The 18,922-nt window shown below is 48.7% G+C and overlaps 1 protein-coding gene and 1 non-coding gene across 2 annotated transcripts; one reads left to right on the plus strand and one right to left on the minus strand.

Annotated features, from left to right (window-relative positions):
- The first annotated feature begins 5,467 nt into the window (after positions 1–5,467).
- On the plus strand, positions 5,468–18,870 carry LOC119104377 (renalase). The gene is made up of 9 exons (XM_037228073.1): positions 5,468–5,555; positions 6,769–6,889; positions 7,508–7,610; positions 8,831–8,895; positions 8,967–9,121; positions 10,092–10,221; positions 15,065–15,241; positions 17,197–17,366; positions 17,763–18,870. Exons 2-9 carry the CDS (start codon positions 6,769–6,771, stop codon positions 17,928–17,930), a joined length of 1,089 nt encoding a protein of 362 aa, XP_037083968.1. The 5' UTR covers positions 5,468–5,555; the 3' UTR covers positions 17,931–18,870.
- Positions 10,808–10,878, minus strand: TRNAG-GCC (transfer RNA glycine (anticodon GCC)). The gene has a single exon. It is a non-coding gene; the product is annotated as a tRNA-Gly (tRNA).
- Positions 18,871–18,922: the final 52 nt, after the last annotated feature.

Raw genomic sequence — 18,922 nt, forward strand, 5'->3', positions numbered from 1 at the left:
CAGAACAATGCGTATGACCAGGAGTTTAATCAGGGCAATAATCTAATGAATTCGCCTATTCTAGATGCGTTCCATTCTTTGTGCCCTTCTAGATGTTGATGTTTCGCCACCGTCCCGCAATGACAGTTTCAACAAGGTGGTTGTCCGATAATGAGGATGATGATTCTTTATTGGTTTCATGACGATAGGCAGTGGGCACTAGAGCGATGTAACTCCGCCGAGACAGTGAGCGCGCTCGATGGCTCCTCACCTGTCATATGTTCGGCATGCTTATGATCATACGCCTCTATGCACAGGAAGACGATAGAAGGACAGCGTAGGTTAAAAGACGTAATGTGCGCTACAGAAACTTCACGGGGCGCGAAAGCCATCGCACACCAATAAGCAGTCGCTGCTCCAATGAGACGGCTACCGGTCCGATGAACGCGCAGCAAGGATCTTTCGATACCATCATAGTCCCAAGGTGATCAGCGGCCAGCAGCACACAGTGACGTCACAGTGGATATTGGTGTCCACTGAGCGGCCCAACTTGCCGATGCCGCCTCGAGCTGTGCATCCTTGCATCCACTATGAAGTCGGGTGTTTGACGCAGATCCTAGACCCAAAGTTCGGCTGAAAGGTCCGGGCGGGTCTGGAGCATCGCATTCCTGGTGTACGCTTGCGAAGCCCGCAGCTCTCATATTAGTAAAGGACGCTAGCTATTCAGATGGATATCGTTTCCGTCACCTTCGGCATCTTCGGATATCCATCGCCGTCTCAGGCTTTTGTCTGCTTCGATCTCCGCCACTGTCCACGAGTGTGGTCTTTGAGAGACCGCAAAATCTATTCGTAGTCCTGGATGTGGTTATTCGGTTGACCTTCACCCTTGGCGTTGACCTTGGCTCTGAGCGACGCAACCAGCTGAGCGTCTGATGGCCCGAACGGGCTATGTGCGAACTTTTACTCCAGGGCCCCTCAATCGCCTCGATCGTGGTTATTGAGGCCTCGACTCTCAAGGTCATGGAGCGCAGCTCAGTGGTCAAAGTCATCCGGAAAATAGCCGAAATACATTGAGCCGAATGGCTTTTCGTCGATGGGTCTTTTTGCCACCGTGTCAAAAAGGCGAAGCGCTGTATATCAAACGGTAATTTGTTGCCATGCCTTTTTGCTGGCGTGCCAACATTCCGAAATGTCCATGAGGCGAAATGCATATCTATGGAATGTCAATTAGCAAAAGTGTTGCTCTGTCAATGTTTGTTTTCCAAACGTGCTTTAGTCAATGTTGATTTGTTCAAATGTTCTTGCGTATAATCCAAATTTCCGAAATGTTCTCTTGCCGAGCGCTAACTAAACAACCTGGTCTCTTTTTATTCTTATTTGCGCAAATGTTGGTTTGTTGAATACCATACGCTAGCATGTCTTTAACTTGAATGTAACCTGCCGAAATATTCTTAAATAGAATGTTGATTAGCAAAGGGACCCTCAGGGCCCATCCATGAATAACGTCACACACATTTGTGGTAAATATTCAAGCATTCCATCCATGTCCGTTGGTACACGGGCTTCCGCAGTTATCCAATACTGTTAACAGCATTAGTGACGCTCTCTATCAGCGCCGAACATTTATGTCCGGCCACTTACTGTGTGCTGGAGCTACCATTTCGGAGAGCCGGGGCTTGCGATCGCCAGTCGGCACGTTTTTGCCAGCTGAATTCATATTTTTGACTAACGAACGACCTCACATTCGTCTCAAGGTCGTTCGTCGAATTTATATTTTGACAAAAAGATAGTACTTGACAAAAATATATTGCCCATTTTGTGATTTTAATTCCACTGATAGTTCATTGACATTCGCCAAGTCACGAGACCCCTTTCTACATTGACACTCGGTTAAGCAATCTTTTTCGACCAAAAATGTTTCGACTTTTTCACGGTTGATATAGATATGGTTGCACCCATAGATATATTATATTACTAGGTCGGCAACACCTACGCTAAATTACTAGCAGATGTGTGCAAGTCGGAAGAGGAGCATCAGGTGTAAAATGATGTGGACTCGCAAGCAAACGGGACAAACTAAGGTAAACCGGACGAGTCACAGGCAACCCAACCCGACGGTTCTCTTTTCGAAACGCACGTATTGATCAACCGAAATAAACGCTTCATTTGATGGCGTCAATGTTATCGTTAAACTATATGCTGGTGGGTTTGGTTTAATGCGATGCACCATGCCGCTCCTTGCCTGCTGCATATCATGGGCATAGCCATTTCCGATCTAGTGGTATTAGATGTCTACGGTTGCACCATAAGCGTCAGCCCCGACCTATGTTCGCACATCGCACATCTCAGGCGAGCGTTTTGTACTATATCCCGTGCGTTTCAAATTCTGTGTCTTGATTATGGCCGCGTTCGATATGCCGTCAGTCCATTTGTCAGCACCAATTACGGCCCAGTATTCTCTATGCGTCACGTCACATGACTGCGAAGCCGCGTGGTTTGTGACGTCATCCGCTAACTGACGGCGTTGCCAGGATTTTTTTGGTCGGCCCGTCATCATGGAAAGAAAGCGCTACCAGACTGAATAAATCGCTGCCATAAAGAAGCGCGCGTTTGAGGCGGTAGCTATACCGCTTGTGATAACGTTAGGTGGGGTAGGCGCGCTTGCTTCTCATGGAGGAATGCGAGGTCGGATAGTTAAGAAGAGAATTTAACTGCCAAGAGTAGCCATAAAAATGTGAGTGGCGGTGATTGGTATGGTGGTGTGTTGCTGCCTCACCCAGCAAATTAATAAGGTAATCGTAGAAGACAGTTAACTGGAAAGAAGCATCTCGCATCTGGAACATAGGGTTTGTTAGTACAAGTGAGAATTCAATGACGGAATAGGCTTCATGACAGTGCAGGCAGCAGTGAAGGATCGATAGACCTTTTTCACAAAAGCTGGGTGAACATTTCAAATGAGAAGAGAAGAAATTGAAATGGGATGGGAATGGGACGAAGCACTCGATTTACGAGTAGGATAGATGATGGCAATACCGGAGCAGGAGCCACACTCCCATACACCACTTTAAAGGCAGTGTGTCATAGTCGGCGGGGAGCCATAGTTAATCCGAGCTCTTAAGTAGTTAAAAGGTAAAGAAAAATGGGGAGACAAAGTTAAAAACTTTCTCGTCAGCACTCACAACGAACGCTCCGTCAACACGAATGACGTCACGCATTCCAGTTGACAATCGTGCTGACGACAGATCGAACTCGGCCTTCGTATGTGCCAAATATTGGCAAATAGCTACAAAAAATGAGAAAAATTGAAAAGAGGTCGGTCAGGAAACAAGGCGCATATGTGTGTGTCATATTAAATGGTGAGCTTATCCTGTAACGCTGGGCAATGGTATTTTTGTTTTCTTTGTGAAAGATGTTGTATTGCTTATTAATTGTATTCAAACAGGCATGGTATGTTCACACCTTTGCAACACGCCATTACATGGCAAGCAGCTAAGACCCCAATGCTACCACGCGAGAAAAAAACACAAATTTTCAAATCGCTGCTAATTTTGACGCACCACGTTCATTCTACTTCTATTTTTTAATCTGACATTTAAAGGGGCGTCCAGCAGCCTGTCCAAAGACCCGCGCGACTAATAGCATGTCCACGCAAACTGACCAGCCTTGATCTGTCTGAGGCAGACATGGGCTGAAAGAATCAGCTGTTTCCCAACTTCATCGGTAATAAATGCAAAACCTCTTATAACACGCCGCAGCTGAGCAGCTCTTTACACGAGCCCTTGTTAAAATTACAACGCTAGCAAGTGACAAGCACAGCCCGCTGGTGCGACTTAACACGATGATATGCAACACACTGTTAGCCTAAAGCAGCTTAAAACAAAGCTCCAGCCCTATGTGAACTTCTATATTACATCTCCATGGGTACGCTCTGCGGCTTCGTCACGCACAAGTCGCAAACCGGCTTGTTCCGCTTCTCCAGTCGGCGAGCACGGCGTCTTCAGCTCTTCTGTCAACTGCTCTCGGGTCCAAGGGCTGGAATTCTGCATCTTCGATCGGCGAGCCCAGGTCTGTAGATGGCGAGCCCCGGACCTCCAGCCTGCAGCCCCCGGGCATTCAGCCAAGGAGTTACTGATTGCTAGCTGAGGAGCCTTGGGCCTGCAGCTGGCTTGCCTCAGGTCCAATAGTGGCCATCACTTTAATGTTCAGTTCAGGCCGTTTTTCAAGGAAGAAAGTCACCAGATCAGCGACAATTCCTCCTTCCTTCGATGAGTTATCTTTTCCTGCTGTTCTTTTTTGACTGACCTTTGATTAATTGCAAAAGCGGCCTAAAATTGCCGAAAAGACCCACCTATTCCCGGGACGAAAAAGTTAAGTTTCCACGGCTCGAAACCCTAGCTCAGTGAGCATCATCATAAACATATTTTGACAACAAGTCGCCGGCAGCCGCATGAAGTATTGGATCTACCAAATGCTCCCTGTTCCACGTCATAAAGCCGTGCACGCCGCCGATGTTGAGCATGCTCAATCGTGTTTTCGTACCCTGAGCCCTCCACCAGAGGTAAGAGTTGTCAGTAGCCGCAAGGTTAACAAGCCCTCCGGCTGTCACGCAGGAGAGGGCATTTACGCTGGTGCACCCTGCATCGTACTCGGACATACTGGTCCGCTTCCAGTCCGTTGAGATTGGTTGGGTGGAGGCATATGTATCGCTAAAAAAGTTCCACTCAAAAAGCTCGGAGAGGTGCACTGCTCATCTTGACATGGTTTGACGTAACGCCGCTGGACTCGCTCCAATCATCAGCAGGCACGGATCCACAGGAGGTGGCTTGGTCTTCAGTTCAGCCCGGTTCAGCAGCTCTGCGGGAGACGGGCTGGTGTCACTTCCGAAATGGAGGCAGATGGTGCTAAGAAGAAATTCAACGGCTTCCTGATTCATTCGAGCTGTCAGAGGGTAGCTGAAATATTCCACCTTCGCAATGTCTGAAAGAGCACGAGGTAAGAGTGGATGACAGCAGGTACCTTTTTGACACAGCAGCAGCGTTTTCCTCCGACTGAAACGTGGCACCAACTTTGCCAGTTTTCTTGCCTGGGCTGTGACAAAATAAATCGGGATGCAGCAGGTGACGCCTTTGGTGGGGCCCGGGACTTACTTGCACTTCGACAAATAGAACGTTGTCCAAAAGCTATGCTAGGGTAATGTACACTTCGCTTATCAGCGGTCTGCCTGTCTCACATAGACAGCATAGTGCTGCCGGTCGGGCTTTGAGTCATTTTGCGCCTTGATCACTGTAGTCCAACATGACAGAATATCTAAAGCATTATTCATTTTACGCAAACGACCACCAGTGACAAGCATTACCCGTTTGACAAATTAACCGCATAAATCCAAAGGAAAGCCGGCTGGCAACTTAGGGTGCCACATTTATGGCGCCCTTGTTTCATTTGAGGTACGCTGCCAAGTCCGCAATGATATCCCGGTGTTGCGTGGTTGTGTGTTGCGAATTTTGAGTTGCTTAGGGCTCGACGTTGCCCCTCGTCTGTTGTAAGTCTGTGCTGTTATTACGTGGGCAGTATTCAAGGTAAGAAAAGAGGAGTGTGATTTCTTATTCAGTTGGGGAGGCTTTATCCCCCTAATTTTGAGAAGAAAATAGTCAAAATTCGGGAAGAAATCTGTTTGTTGGTGTAGTTTGGGGGCAGGTTGCACCACTTTTCATTGTTCAGGAACCCCTCAACTCATTTTGTAAAACTACACACCTGCAGCTAAATGTGCATTATAACGTTAAGTATTTTACACAGTCAAAGGCAAATGAGCTCCATGATTTGCGAGCAAATAAAGGCCACCTTTTGGCCTACCATCACTTTTTGGCTATCATTGCATTGGCCTACCAAGTATGCCTGATGTACCTTGCATTATATATGTAAGATGAGATATCTACAGGTTTTCTTTTCATAGAAGCATTATGTATCCATGCATGTTTATTAAGACATAACTCATGATCTGACCCCTTTCTTACAATACCACCTTCTTTCAGAGGGCTTTTTCCTAGATGGCATATCATCAGTCAGATTGCATGGTTCTAATCACCCAGTTTATTTGCTCAGATGGCACCCCTCACCCTGGTGACAGAGCAATGCAGCTCAGTCTGGTGGTGCTCCCTCTCTCTAAGCACACTTTCTTGTGGTGATGGAGCAACACAGCCCAGTCTGGTGGTGCCCACTCCCTCTGAGCACTGCTTCTCCATGTGGTGTGTTAATATTTGGCTGCTTGGGTATCAGCAGAATCAATTTTAATTTTGTTGCACCCCACATCTTCACAGACAATGCACCCTCAGGCGGACCTCAGCTTGGGGCTCACTGCTGGTTGCCCCATCTGGTGGTGGTGATCCTAGCATCTCAGCATGTCATGCTTGAGAAATGGGGTCGGCAGGTTAGATGTCTAGGTTTGGGATCAAAAGGCAATGGATTAGCTCTGTCAAATAGTGTGAAGACAGCTGGAGAGAGGATTCTGGCAGCAATAATTTATGCTTGCATCCTAAACACCTGCTGGATGAGTTTAAGAATGCTGCCTCCATGTGGCGATGGTCTTTCCATTTGATATGGGCTCTCCCTTTGATCCCCACATTTGGCACTGCTCTCCTCAACCAAAGCACCCTGTCCCCAGCAGCAGCTCCCTCAGTCTGCTGACATGACAGTACACCCTCTTCATCTGGCTGCACCTAGCTCTGCTAACATGACAATGCACCCTCTCCCCTGGCTACATTCAGCCCTGCTGATCATGCCCACCCTCGGCAGATGACCCCACGTGTGCTGGTGGTGGGCGGCGGGCTGACCTCAGCCGTGACATCATGTCTGCTGAGAGAGGAGCTGCAGTCTCGCTGCCAGCTGGCCATCTGGGACAAGGCACGAGGGGCAGGTAGGTCCTTTGATGCCAGGCTGGGCTGGTAGGTGATGCCAGGCAGAAGGCTCAAGGGGACACAAGGCCTAAAGGATGGGGTAAACAAGGCCTAAAGGATGGGATGCATAAGGCCCAAGGAACTGACAGGTGCTGCAAGTTAGGTCTCATGGGAATGGGTTGGTATTGTGAGGTAACTTATAAGGGGAAGAATTTTGCCACAACTTTGACATAGGTTTGCACAATGTCGACGGAGCAGGCGGGCAATGCGGCAAAACACCTGAGGAGCGGGCACGTATTGCGGAACGAAGCAGGCGCGACCAGGCTGGGTGTGAACAGATAGCAGCCATGGACCAGGTGGAGCAGGCATGACAAGATATTGGGGCAGGTGGAAGATGTGAGTCAACGCACCATGTAACCTTGGAAGAAGTGAGTCAACACACCATGTAACCTTGGAAGATGTGAGTCAATGCACCATGTAACCTGTCATTGGCCAAGGCTCGCGAACTAGACGTGACGCACGACAGTGCAGGTCAGGTTTACAATGCTCTGTGTACTCGTCAGCTTCGCGGTATTTGGTCACGCCACTCTCGTGCTGTTGCGGTCGGAGGACGCGCCTGACCCGACCGATGCCCGCAGGCGGTCGTCTCTCGACCTCGCGAGGCCCCGAGGGCTGCGGCAATGCTGACCTGGGCGCCCAGTACGTGACCGTGTCACCGCACTACCAGCAGCGCCACCAGAGGTCAGGAGCAGCGGCTGGCTGGCTGGCTGGTGTCAGTTGTTTGTGTAGTACGTTTGACTGCTTTTTTAACTCTGTGTAAGCAGAATCTGTTGGGAGAGCAACTGGTGGCGAGCTGACCGCATCCGTGTCCACGCGTGTCCGGGTTTTGTCTGCGTCTGCGTTCTTGTCCGTGTCCGCAGTCCATGTCCTTATCTGTGTCCGTGCCCATGTCCGCGTCCGTACTCTCAATGTCTGCTCAGCGTGAGGGAAAGAGGCAGAATAGAAAATAAAAAATGCAAATAGAAAATGACAGCCTGTGACGCTGTGACGCATATTTTTCGTCGGTCCATCCGGCTTTAAACGCCCTGCTGTGCTTTGGCGGGGATGGAACTGCAGAAATCAGTGCCAGACGCATGCGAGGATTCCGCAAATTGTATTAATCAAATGACTCGTTTCGATCAAAACCCGCACAACACTTCAGCACTCGAGCTGTAGATGATTTGGGGCTTTCGTCCTCCCCCCCCCCCCCCCCCCCCTCCCCTCCTTTTAACACAATCATCCGTCGCCTGCCGCGCTGACAGGTTCTACTCGGAGCTGACCGGAGCAGGGGTGCTGGCGCCGCTCTCCGCCACCGTACAGGGTCTACGCCCCTCCCTTTATCACCGCCATCCCTCGTCCGCCGCGCTGACAGGTTCTACTCGTAGCTGACCGGAGCAGAGGTGCTGGCGCCGCTCTCCGCCACCGTACAGGGTCTACGCCCCTCCCTTTATCACCACCATCCCTCGTCCGCTGCGCTGACAGGTTCTACTCGGAGCTGACCGGAGCAGGGGTGCTGGCGCCGCTCTCCGCCACCGTACAGGGTCTACGCCCCTCCCTTTATCACCACCATCCCTCGTCCGCCGCGCTGACAGGTTCTACTCGGAGCTGACCGGAGCAGGGGTGCTGGCGCCGCTCTCCGCCACCGTACAGGGTCTACGCCCCTCCCTTTATCAACACCATCCGTCGCCCGCTGCTCTGACAGGTTCTACTCGTAGCTGACCGGAGCAGGGGTGCTGGCGCCGCTCTCCGCCACCGTACAGGGTCTACGCCCCTCCCTTTATCAACACCATCCGTCGCCCGCTGCTCTGACAGGTTCTACTCGGAGCTGACCGGAGCGGGGGTGCTGGCGCCGCTCTCCGCCACCGTACAGGGTCTACGCTCCTCCCTTTATCAACACCATCCGTCGCCCGCTGCTCTGACAGGTTCTACTCGGAGCTGACTGGAGCAGGGGTACTGGCGCCGCTCTCCGCCATCGTACAGGGTCTACGCCCCTCCCTTTATCACCACCATCCCTCGTCCGCCGCGCTGACAGGTTCTACTCGGAGCTGACCGGAGCAGGGGTGCTGGCGCCGCTCTCCGCCACCGTACAGGGCCTGCGCCCCTCCCCGGCCGGCACGCGCCACCTAGTGGCCAGCGACGGCAGTAGCGCGCTCGTGCGCCACTTTCTGCGTCGCGCCACGGCGGAGCCTGAGTTCGGCCAGCACGTGACAGAGGTGGGTGGGAGGGAGGGAGGGAGGAGGAGGGATGGGGGAGGCGCTAGTCGTGCGCTGTTATAGACTTTCCGGCAGCGTACATAAGTTGCACCAGCCGGAAGTGACACGGGAACCGAAATGTCACCACCGTAGCCCAAAGGGGAAATGCAGTCTAGCCATGAATGGGAGGTGCAGTCGGTTTTAAATCGCTGATAAAATAACATTTCACTAATGCCTTGAATTTGATGCCCTGCTTACCGATCCGCGGGGAGAGACGTCCAGAATCGTATGAGATCCGGGCGGCCTGCCCTGTCAACAGCTGTAGCGTCCGCAGACCATTATGTGGCAGCAGTATTTATTATTATAATAACAAATAAATGTAATAACATCATATCAAAAATACAAAAATGTATAGCAACATAATACAAAATAGTAAATAATATTATGATGAATAGATATGAATATAATAGCAGTTTATATTACAAGTGTATTTATGAAGCCTGGTAAGATGAACTGACGTTTTAAGGTTCGCAACGTCGTTGTCATCGTATTTAATGTGCCTTGGGCTTGACCGGGGCTATGGTTTTACCCACCAGACGCACTCGGGCGTACGCAAGATTTTGTGATGGGAGGGGTACATTTCAAAGATTTTCACGGAAAACCAAGTTCAGTACGTCATAGACGTGCCAAATTTATTGCACAGCATAAAGGAACATTGTGTGTTCTTGATCTACTCATGTTTTACGAGTCTTCCCATTTTTTTTGTAGGTTGACATTTAGTCACACACTTATTAACGCATGGATGAAGAAAAAAGGGTGGGCTACGTGCCCACTAGGGCCTTTCCGTGCATGCGCCACTGTCATTGCTGATTATCGCATATTGGCATCCGATATGATGGCATATTGCGTATATAATCTATAGTATGCCGTCTTCGGTGTTTCGGCGGTGTGCCACCCTGGCGGTTGTCACAGCCAGCTGTGTTTGCTTCAGGTGTCGCCAGGTGACAGCACAGTGTCAGTGGTCACCGCCGCCGGCCGCCAGGAGGCGTTTGACGTGGTCGTGCTGACAATGCCCACGCCTCAGATCCTCGGCCTCGGAGGCTCCCTGCTCAAAGGCTCCGGTGAGTGTGCTCGTTGCATTCGTTGTGACTTTCTTAGTTGTATTTTATTTGTCTTTTTGTTTTCTTGTTATGCTGGATGCTCCGCTTCCACGTGTTGCCTTTGACCTTCCTCTGTATGCGCTCTGCCGCGATGTACGTATAAGACCCGGATGCGTAGACCAGGGTATGAAGTGGAGACTGTGCAAAAGTTGACAGTTTTGCTTTGGTGTTCCCCTTCAGATTTTGTCTCATGATGCTGATGGCAGTATAAAAATATTCCATGCAGCCTTTATTTTAAGTGGAACTAGGCAAGTATGACCCACACAAAACGTTTTTAGGTAGATACATGGTAGGCTCTTGGAAGGATATCACATTTAGGACAAGGCAATGCATGTGGGAGAAGTGCATATTATAACATGTATTATTAAGAACTATGCAAAGGGTGAGTGGAAATAATGCCTTGCTGGCTCAGATTACTGAAAAGCAAGGAGCCCTTGATGTGAAATGACCGTGATCATTCCGCGAGTAATTGTGCCAGTGGGTGAGGTTGGTTCATAAAGTGACTGGGAATGCGATCAGTTTCGCCAAAGAGCGCACCAAACGAAAATGCATCGGCCGGGAATCGAACCCGGGCCGCCCGCGTGGCAGGCGAGCATTCTACCACTGAACCACCGATGCCCGTGAGTTGCCGGGGCACAGAATTGAAGTGAGTCATTAGAGACAGGGGGGCGCATGCATTTCCGCCTTTCCATGGCATGGAGTTGCTTCTGTCGCGAGATGTGACCAAAGAGGGGAAGGGGTATGCGCGGAAAATGATGTCCTAAGTCGGGTGTGCCTTTAAATGGGAATAATCATCCCGGGAAGGTTTCTAACTGCTGGGCGTTCTCGCAGGAACTCGGTAAAAATTCGCGGGACTTTGGAGGCAATATTAAATTTGCTGGTGTCCATTTCTGTTCTTTGAAAGACCCCCCCCCCCCCCCTCAGTGATCTTCTTTGATCTTTCTGGATAGTGGCGTTGTATGGCAGATGCAGCGGGACAACTTGGTGCCCGCCGCCTCAAATTATTTTCTCAAATGACGGGTAGCTTAAGGTAATTAGCCCGCTTATGCATGGCGTGTTTTTTTGCCTGTGAAACATAATCGCAGGTGTCTATTCCCGCAACCCGAAAGGGAGTGTTCCACACATATATATTGGGTTTTTAATGAAATAGCTATCCTGAAAACCTTTCGCTGTTGTACGCAATCCTGCCCTTCTTAAGATCTAAGCCCCTCTAGTTTCTGAGCTACACGCCCGCGAAAATGGGAAAGGTATATCGGGGGAGTATTTAAAAGTCACATTGGAATTCATGGTGTCATAATAGCGTCACTCAAATCCTGCCATTCCATAAACCATACGGCGATGAAAGCCAAGAAAAAGATATTTGTCGAAGCGTTCGTATCTGGCGTTTGTGAGCGCGATTTCCAGATATAACGGCTGCCAATTGGCTCTCAATCAATGTTGTGCAAGGTGCGATGACGTTATCAAACCATGACGCATTGAGAAGTATATTTACCAAACAGAGAATTATGCAGTCTAGAGCAGTGTTTTCCACTTAGAAAGTATTGCAATAGCTAAAAGTGAGTTTGTTTCACCATATCCGATGTTTTCTTCAATATCTTCAAATGTGAAACATTCCCCTTTGTGCTGTTTCATGAATAACCTGACACGTAAAGCACAGCGAGGACAGACACATTCATATATATCTACGTATATATTCGTACAATAATATACATGCAGAAGGGATATTACTATAAACCATGTATTCCTAAACATAATAAGTGCATTCACACATTAACACCAATTTACGGGTTACATATACTTCCCGTTATAGAACTCCGTACAAAATTCAGCTAGATATCGCGGAGGCTAGAAAGCATTGACAGGAAACAGACAATCGCAAAATTTCTGTCCTCTTCACCGAGGCACGCATCAGAGAAAACCTGCCGCCGACATTCACATGTGTACAAAATGCGTCTAAGCACGGGGTATGACACTGTTTTCGGGATATCGTCAATTTTGAAAGGTAAACCCCTTTGTATCTTTGCATTAGATATCAGGCCTACCATAGAGTTTAAGTTAGCTGACGGAGACGCGCCTACCGAATCTAATTTTTTGTAATAAATCAGATCGACTTGAGCTATGATGGCCTTTACGTTACATTAGTACTAGACCACTTCTTGGTTAAATATGATGCATTACATAGGCACGTGTCCATTGAGTAGCCATATGCATTCACATACGTATATATGTACATAACACCTCTGTCTGGGTAGTGGGTTTTTGACGTGCTCCAATCAGTTGGGCTTGTTTGATGAGCACCAAGGTGGTGTAAGGACGTGTTCTGCCGTTTTCATCTAGTTTCATCATACGGTTTTGCAGAACAATATTCAGCTTGGTTTAGTTCGAAGGGCCTTTACTGCGTTACATTTTGCTCCTTGTCCCGGCAAAATGTACTGAAATATTGTGTTTTAGAAGTGAACTATCAATATTTCTGCTATATAGGGAGAACAGTGGCAATGTGTCAGTATAAAAGACATGGCTCTCCAGTCACATGTGCCTTAATTTCGCTCGGCTTCTGTAATGATTAGCTCGAATTGTAGTAGCGATGTGGTCTATCCTCATTCACCGGCAATGCTGGCGAAAATGACGCGTCTGCCAGGGGATATGACAACGCTTAACATCATGACGCTAGAGCATTGTGAGTCGACGAGGAAGGTACGATAGGCGAGGTTAGTTTCGCTGCTACGCATGCGCGACCGGTGCCGGTCCGTGAATTTACAGGCACCCGACATTGCTGCTTAGCTTAATGATATCAGATTTATTTGCGTCAGGGTAGGTTTCCTCATTGCCCTGTGATCTGGGTACATGGACTTTTGTCCATTACGGGCGTGTAGACAAAGGGGCGCAGCTAGAACTGACGACGGAGATGAGGCTACCATGATTTGGGATGAAAGGGGACTTTTTACGAGCGAGTCCGAGACCCATCGACAGTGCCCTTACACTACGAACGCGCAACAGGGCCCACAATCGCAATAGAAAAATAACGGTAGCCACCTGACCGACAGCGTAGCTACTATTCTCCTCGCTAGATGGCAGGTCACGGAAACATGGTTTAGTTGTAGCGCAATAGCATTTTTTCGCGCAACTTTGCGCAATTTTTTTGTCGAGATTGAATGGCAATGTTTCTATCTCAATACCAAAAGAGGAACTATCGCGGTGCTTCATGGAACATTGCATGTATATATATATATATATATATATATATATATATATATATATACATATATATATATATATATATATATATATATATATATATGTATGTATGTATGTATGTATTTATTGGCCCATCTTTGATTTCTGTAAAATGATGTCGCCTTCATACACACCCAATGATCAATCTCACAAATGCTGTTATATCCGCTGAAACGTTTTATTCCTTGCGTAGATATATTCAAAATTGCTTCAGTCGACCGATGGTTTGCCTTGTGAATAGAAAGGTACACTGGAAAAGGCACAGCGGCTGCCTGGACTCGTCGCCCGGTTTTCTTGCACGTGAACAGCGCCTGTCTGTCATGTGACCTTGACAGATTGGCGAAGACAAATGCGTGGGGATGTTCAAATGTAATGGTCAGTGTATAACTCGCCATTTGATTCGCAGGACGTCTGCACTCTGAAAACTGTATTCTGACGACTTTCGCTTATTGAATTAATCCGACATTTTGAAGGCGATCTGGCCCATAGTCCATTGTAGCTACACGTAGAGTACCATACTTTAGATAAAGGAGTCCCCATAACTGAGCTGGAGAGTAATACATCGGTCTCAAAAGACTTTTTGCTACGTTAATCGACGCGTTTTCTGGGTCCTGAGGTCACATCTATAAATAAAGTAACCAAAGTTATAGATCAGGAAGCCCGATGTTGTATGTAGGAAACCCAGTGTTGTGTTACCTTCGCTGCTTCCGGAGGCCTATGTTTCAAACTAGGGAGCCCTATGCCGTTTTTGTTTTGTTTTTTAAAGTGACCCTGCTTTAGATCAGTGGAACCCTTTGCTGGATAATGTAAGGCCCCATTTTGGATGTTTTCACTAGACGTTTATTTCCTCGCATATCATGCATGTAACACGTGGTTAAAGGAACTGGATCTGAACAGCTCTAAAGCCCTAAAAAAGATCTAAATATATACAGCCCTTGGTGCACATTGTCCTTGAATGCGACGCTGTGGAAGAGGCCCCTAACGCGAGGAGGGGCCCATTTTATCCAGGAGCCCCCTGGACAAGCCTTTTCAAACCCAACTCGAAACCCGTGGCGCCGCCCATGCCAATTAGCACTCAACCTGAGACCGTACGGAAGCATTGTGGTGAGAGACCTGTGACATCATTGATCACTGACATTTTCCCCAGTCACTGACAGACGCAGTGTGGCAGCCAACTTATAACGCACTATTACGGTGTCACTGGCCTGTATCTCAGATAGCGGTGGATATAATGCGACAGCCTGCAGGTAACAGCATTAGTACGGTAGCTCAAATTTTGACGGGTACGGAGACATGAATTGTGGGCTGTTGCTGCCCTCCTATGAAAGCACAAGCCCCGCCACGAAAACTGAGTAGGAAAGTGCGATTGCGGGCTCGTGGCGTCACTTGTACGCTACCTCGTATTCTGAGTGGAGCGTTGCAGTATCCGTACTGTAGTGTGTGATGTGCTATGGTAGATTCTGACGGAGACATCGTGGCATCTTTCCTGTGACGTCACGGGTGCACCGCATTAGGATTGGTGGGGACATTTAGACTGCCTTCTTGTAACGTCACCGATGCTCTACCCCAGATGCTGACGAGGACAGCGTGGTGGCCGGCCTCCGAGGCGTCGAGTACAGCTCCCGGTACGCGCTCGGACTGTTCTTCGACAAACCTGGCGCGGTGGACGTGCCCTGGGGCGCCACATACGTCTCGGATCATCCAGTCATCCGATACGTGGCTGTGGACAACGTGAAGCGGGGGAAAGGTAGGGCGAAATGCGTATCCGTTTTTATGGGTTTTGAGTTGTTATGTTGGCGGTTGGTTATGGCGGCGGTATGTTATGTTGGTTATGGTCTTGAGTATACAGGAAGGTACTGAATTAAAAGTGTCCGCACTTTTACATATTGAAGCAAGCATCAGATATTATGGAGAAGCTCACGTGCAACTATTGGTATGCTTTAAGTGTAAACGATTGCTCCAAGTAGCAGAATTGCATGTTTTGGTAAATAAGCCTCTCAAAACGTTATCATTTGATTATGTCATGGAATGTATAATGACGTCAGAGTCACTACCAGACTGAGCGTGCCAGAACTGCCACTGCAGCAGACGGCGTGACTCACTTGTTTACCATTATGTTTTGAACTATTGTGTTATTGTTCTGGGCGTCTAAATCACCGTTACTTGCAGTATGTTCGTGTGTTCGGCCTTTTCTCGCGGTGCTCTTGTAGATCGCTGCGTGATGCCAGGGTTTTTGTACTCGCACTCGTATTCTCGGATACGCTGCTTTTCTTAAGTTACTTTATTCGCAGCATCATGTCCGTCATAACAAGAAGAACTTCCCGAATGCTGGCGTTATCCGTCACAAAACGCGGTTCTTGATTGACGAAGGCCATCAGTAGCTTGAACGGGCTATTAGCCAGTTGCCTGCTATCGTTGGGATAAATGATGCTGACGTACTTCAAATGCGAATGCCACGGTGGTCATATTTGTCTTGACCATGAGTAAGATAGGGGAATAAGGTGGGGGCTTCCGCATCACGTTTTTATGACATACGTGTCATGCGTATATGGGTGACTTTCAAATATGCGGTGCGAAAAAGACTGCACGAGCTGGCGTACGTCAAACCCAGAGAATCAAGATGATTTGAAGTCCTAAAAAGGACATAACTTTGAACTCCAGGGAATTGTCTTGAAAATGGCGATCTCAGTAGAAACACATGCACACTCACAAAGGTGGAATGACGCCTTGAATCGACATTACAGAGGGAATGTTGGTGATGTTAAAAATACTCGAAATAACGGTATAACATTTTTTGACAATATAACAAATGCTGGCTTTCTAATATCGTTCGACCAGTGCCTCCCGGCATGTTGACGGTCGATAACTGTTAGCATGAGACTTCTGAACTCATGATGCTTAAAAACCAGGGTATCAAGGTCTTTTCCTAACGGTTTTGTTTTGTGCATTCTTTGTGCGTCTTTAAAATGTAAATGGAATGTTTGTCATTTGAAGATAGGGGAGGAGGCATCAGATATTATTAAAAAGCTGACTCGGCATGATTATTGGAAAAGGCTGCTCTAGACACCAATTTCCCTTTAAGGAAATATGCCCGTCGATGTGTCATTGTTTGATGTCAACACCTCACCTTGCATAACAATGACTGTGAGCTAATTGACGGCGGTTATATCTGTACATCGTGCCCAAGAACGCCAGATATGTACAACAGGACCATTACATTTGCCTTGGGTTTGGACGTTGCATGGCTTATGGAGCGCCAGCATTTGAATGACGTTATTGTAGTGTCATGAATGCCATGGCGACCTTGAAATACTCTCCCTGAAATTATCTGCGCGTTTTGGCGGGCGTGTAGCTCAGAAACTAGATAGGTTTTGGACTTAAGAAGGGCAGGGCTGTAAACTGCACCCGAAGATCTTCAAGATGGCTATTTCAGTTCAAACGCCCATATCAATATGGAACTCTCCCTTTAAGTCTGCGTGAGAATTGATTTGAAACTTGTTTGACCGCATGCTCCCCCGACGGAGCCTTTTTTGTAGGCTCATTACAAGGATGCTTCATGTGATTTTCCGCCATCACTCTAGTTTCAGTGTGAGTATTGTAAAAGAGTTATCTCCCTGTTCCTGTTTATACATGCTTCGCGGCAAACGCATGCTGTAGCGTTGACACTAGCATCTGCTATCGTAAGCTCGCCTCCGTCTTCAGATACTGCCCCGACATCGGTGGTTGTCCACACGAGCGTGGCATTCGGAGTGGAGCACGTGGAGAAGACACCGGATCAGGTGCAGCCAATCCTGCTGCGCCACGTCACGGAGCTCTTCCCTGATTGGCCTGTGCCGGTTACCATCAAGTGCCAGAAATGGCGCTTTTCTCAGGTGCCTGGCCACTTGTTTTTTTATTTATTTTTTGGTAGTAGCTGTCTGACGTGCAATGTCTGAAGTCCGCCTCTGAATCGTTCTTGTGCGTCAGACGTATTGTATTGCTATCTCAAGTTGGCGGCATTCTGTTTCTGACCTAGGTCATGGCTCACGTATTTTCGGTTAACCCCAGGTCACGCGCCACCCTAGACCCCAGTTCTGCACTTCCCGGCCTTAGCCTGCCTCTCGTGGCTACGTCCTGATTTTTTCGTCGTTTCGTTAGCAACCTTTTTATGACCTCCTTTTAAGCTCTCATGAACTCAGGTAGCTGTTTGGGCCCATAGTTGACGACATCACGCCGACCCGTTGTCGTTGACCGTCTTTCTGACCTCGGTGGATCTCTCCCGACCCCAGGTGGTGACCCCGTACCCGGGCAGCCCGGGCCACGTGGTGCTCTGTCGCCGCCCGCTGGTGGTGGCTGCAGGAGACGCCTTCACTCACTCCAACGTCGACGGCTGCATCGAGTCGGCGGAGAGCACCGCGCAGGGTGTAATTCAGTATGTGAAGAGCCTGCACAGCTAGTGCCCAGCATGTGGTCCAGTGCGTGGAGAGTCGGCACAGATAGTGGGCAGTGTGCGACGGTCGGTGAGGTAGCCGCATTGTGCTGCCGGCATCGGAGGTAGCCGTAGGTCGCCACATCTGAGACAGCCACAGATAGCCAAATTTGAGGCAGCCAAAGGCATGCACGTCTGAAGCAACCAAAGGTAGTCACATCTGAGGTAACCGCAGGTAACCACATCTGATGCAGCCGCAGGTTGAGGTGTCCACAGGTCGCCACATTTGAGGTAGCCGCTGGCAGCCACATCTGAGCTAGCCACTGGTAGTCACATCTGAGATGGCCACATGCAGCCGCATCTCAGGTAGCCACATCTGAGGTAGCCGCAGGTAGCGAGGTAACCCACGCTGCGTGGTGGTCAAGGGGGGCACTTCACACCGGGTGACGACCTTCCGGTTGCTTAAGGTGGACCATACCTTTTGACGAGCAGTCGAGGTAGTTCGCACTCGGTGGCGGTCCAGGGAGGCGTAAGCCATCCGTGATGTTGATCCGCCCCGTGTGTCTGAACGGTGTCGTAAGGTGAATGGTACGTCTCATGCGGTTTCAGTACGGGTTGGTGTATTTCCAGCACGCGTCAGTGATGTGCATGTGACGAGCAAGGTCAATGACCACCAAACGATCGTCCCACAGGCATGTATCCTTTAATAGTATGTGAAATTGTCGACCAATAATTGTGTCGAAGGTAGCCATGCGGGAAATGATTCGAAAGGTGGAGGATGTACCGTCATAATCGTGCGTGCAATAATGAATAACGCGATGTGCGAGGAAGAGAAGTTTTAGACAGGTCGTTTGTGAAAGCGTGAGATACGTAGACTTTGGAGACATTGCTCATGTTTCGCTGTGGCGCGTTCTATACGTGACGTTTTCAGAAGTCAGTGTGCTGAAATCAAACGCAATACATTGTTGGGCGTGACGTTTTGTTTGTGACGCCCTCTTTGAAGAAAACTTAGACTTGATC

This window comes from Pollicipes pollicipes, unplaced genomic scaffold (assembly GCF_011947565.3).
Source record: "Pollicipes pollicipes isolate AB1234 unplaced genomic scaffold, Ppol_2.1 Scaffold_6052;HRSCAF=7182_pilon_pilon_pilon, whole genome shotgun sequence".
Taxonomy (NCBI): domain Eukaryota; kingdom Metazoa; phylum Arthropoda; class Thecostraca; order Pollicipedomorpha; family Pollicipedidae; genus Pollicipes; species Pollicipes pollicipes.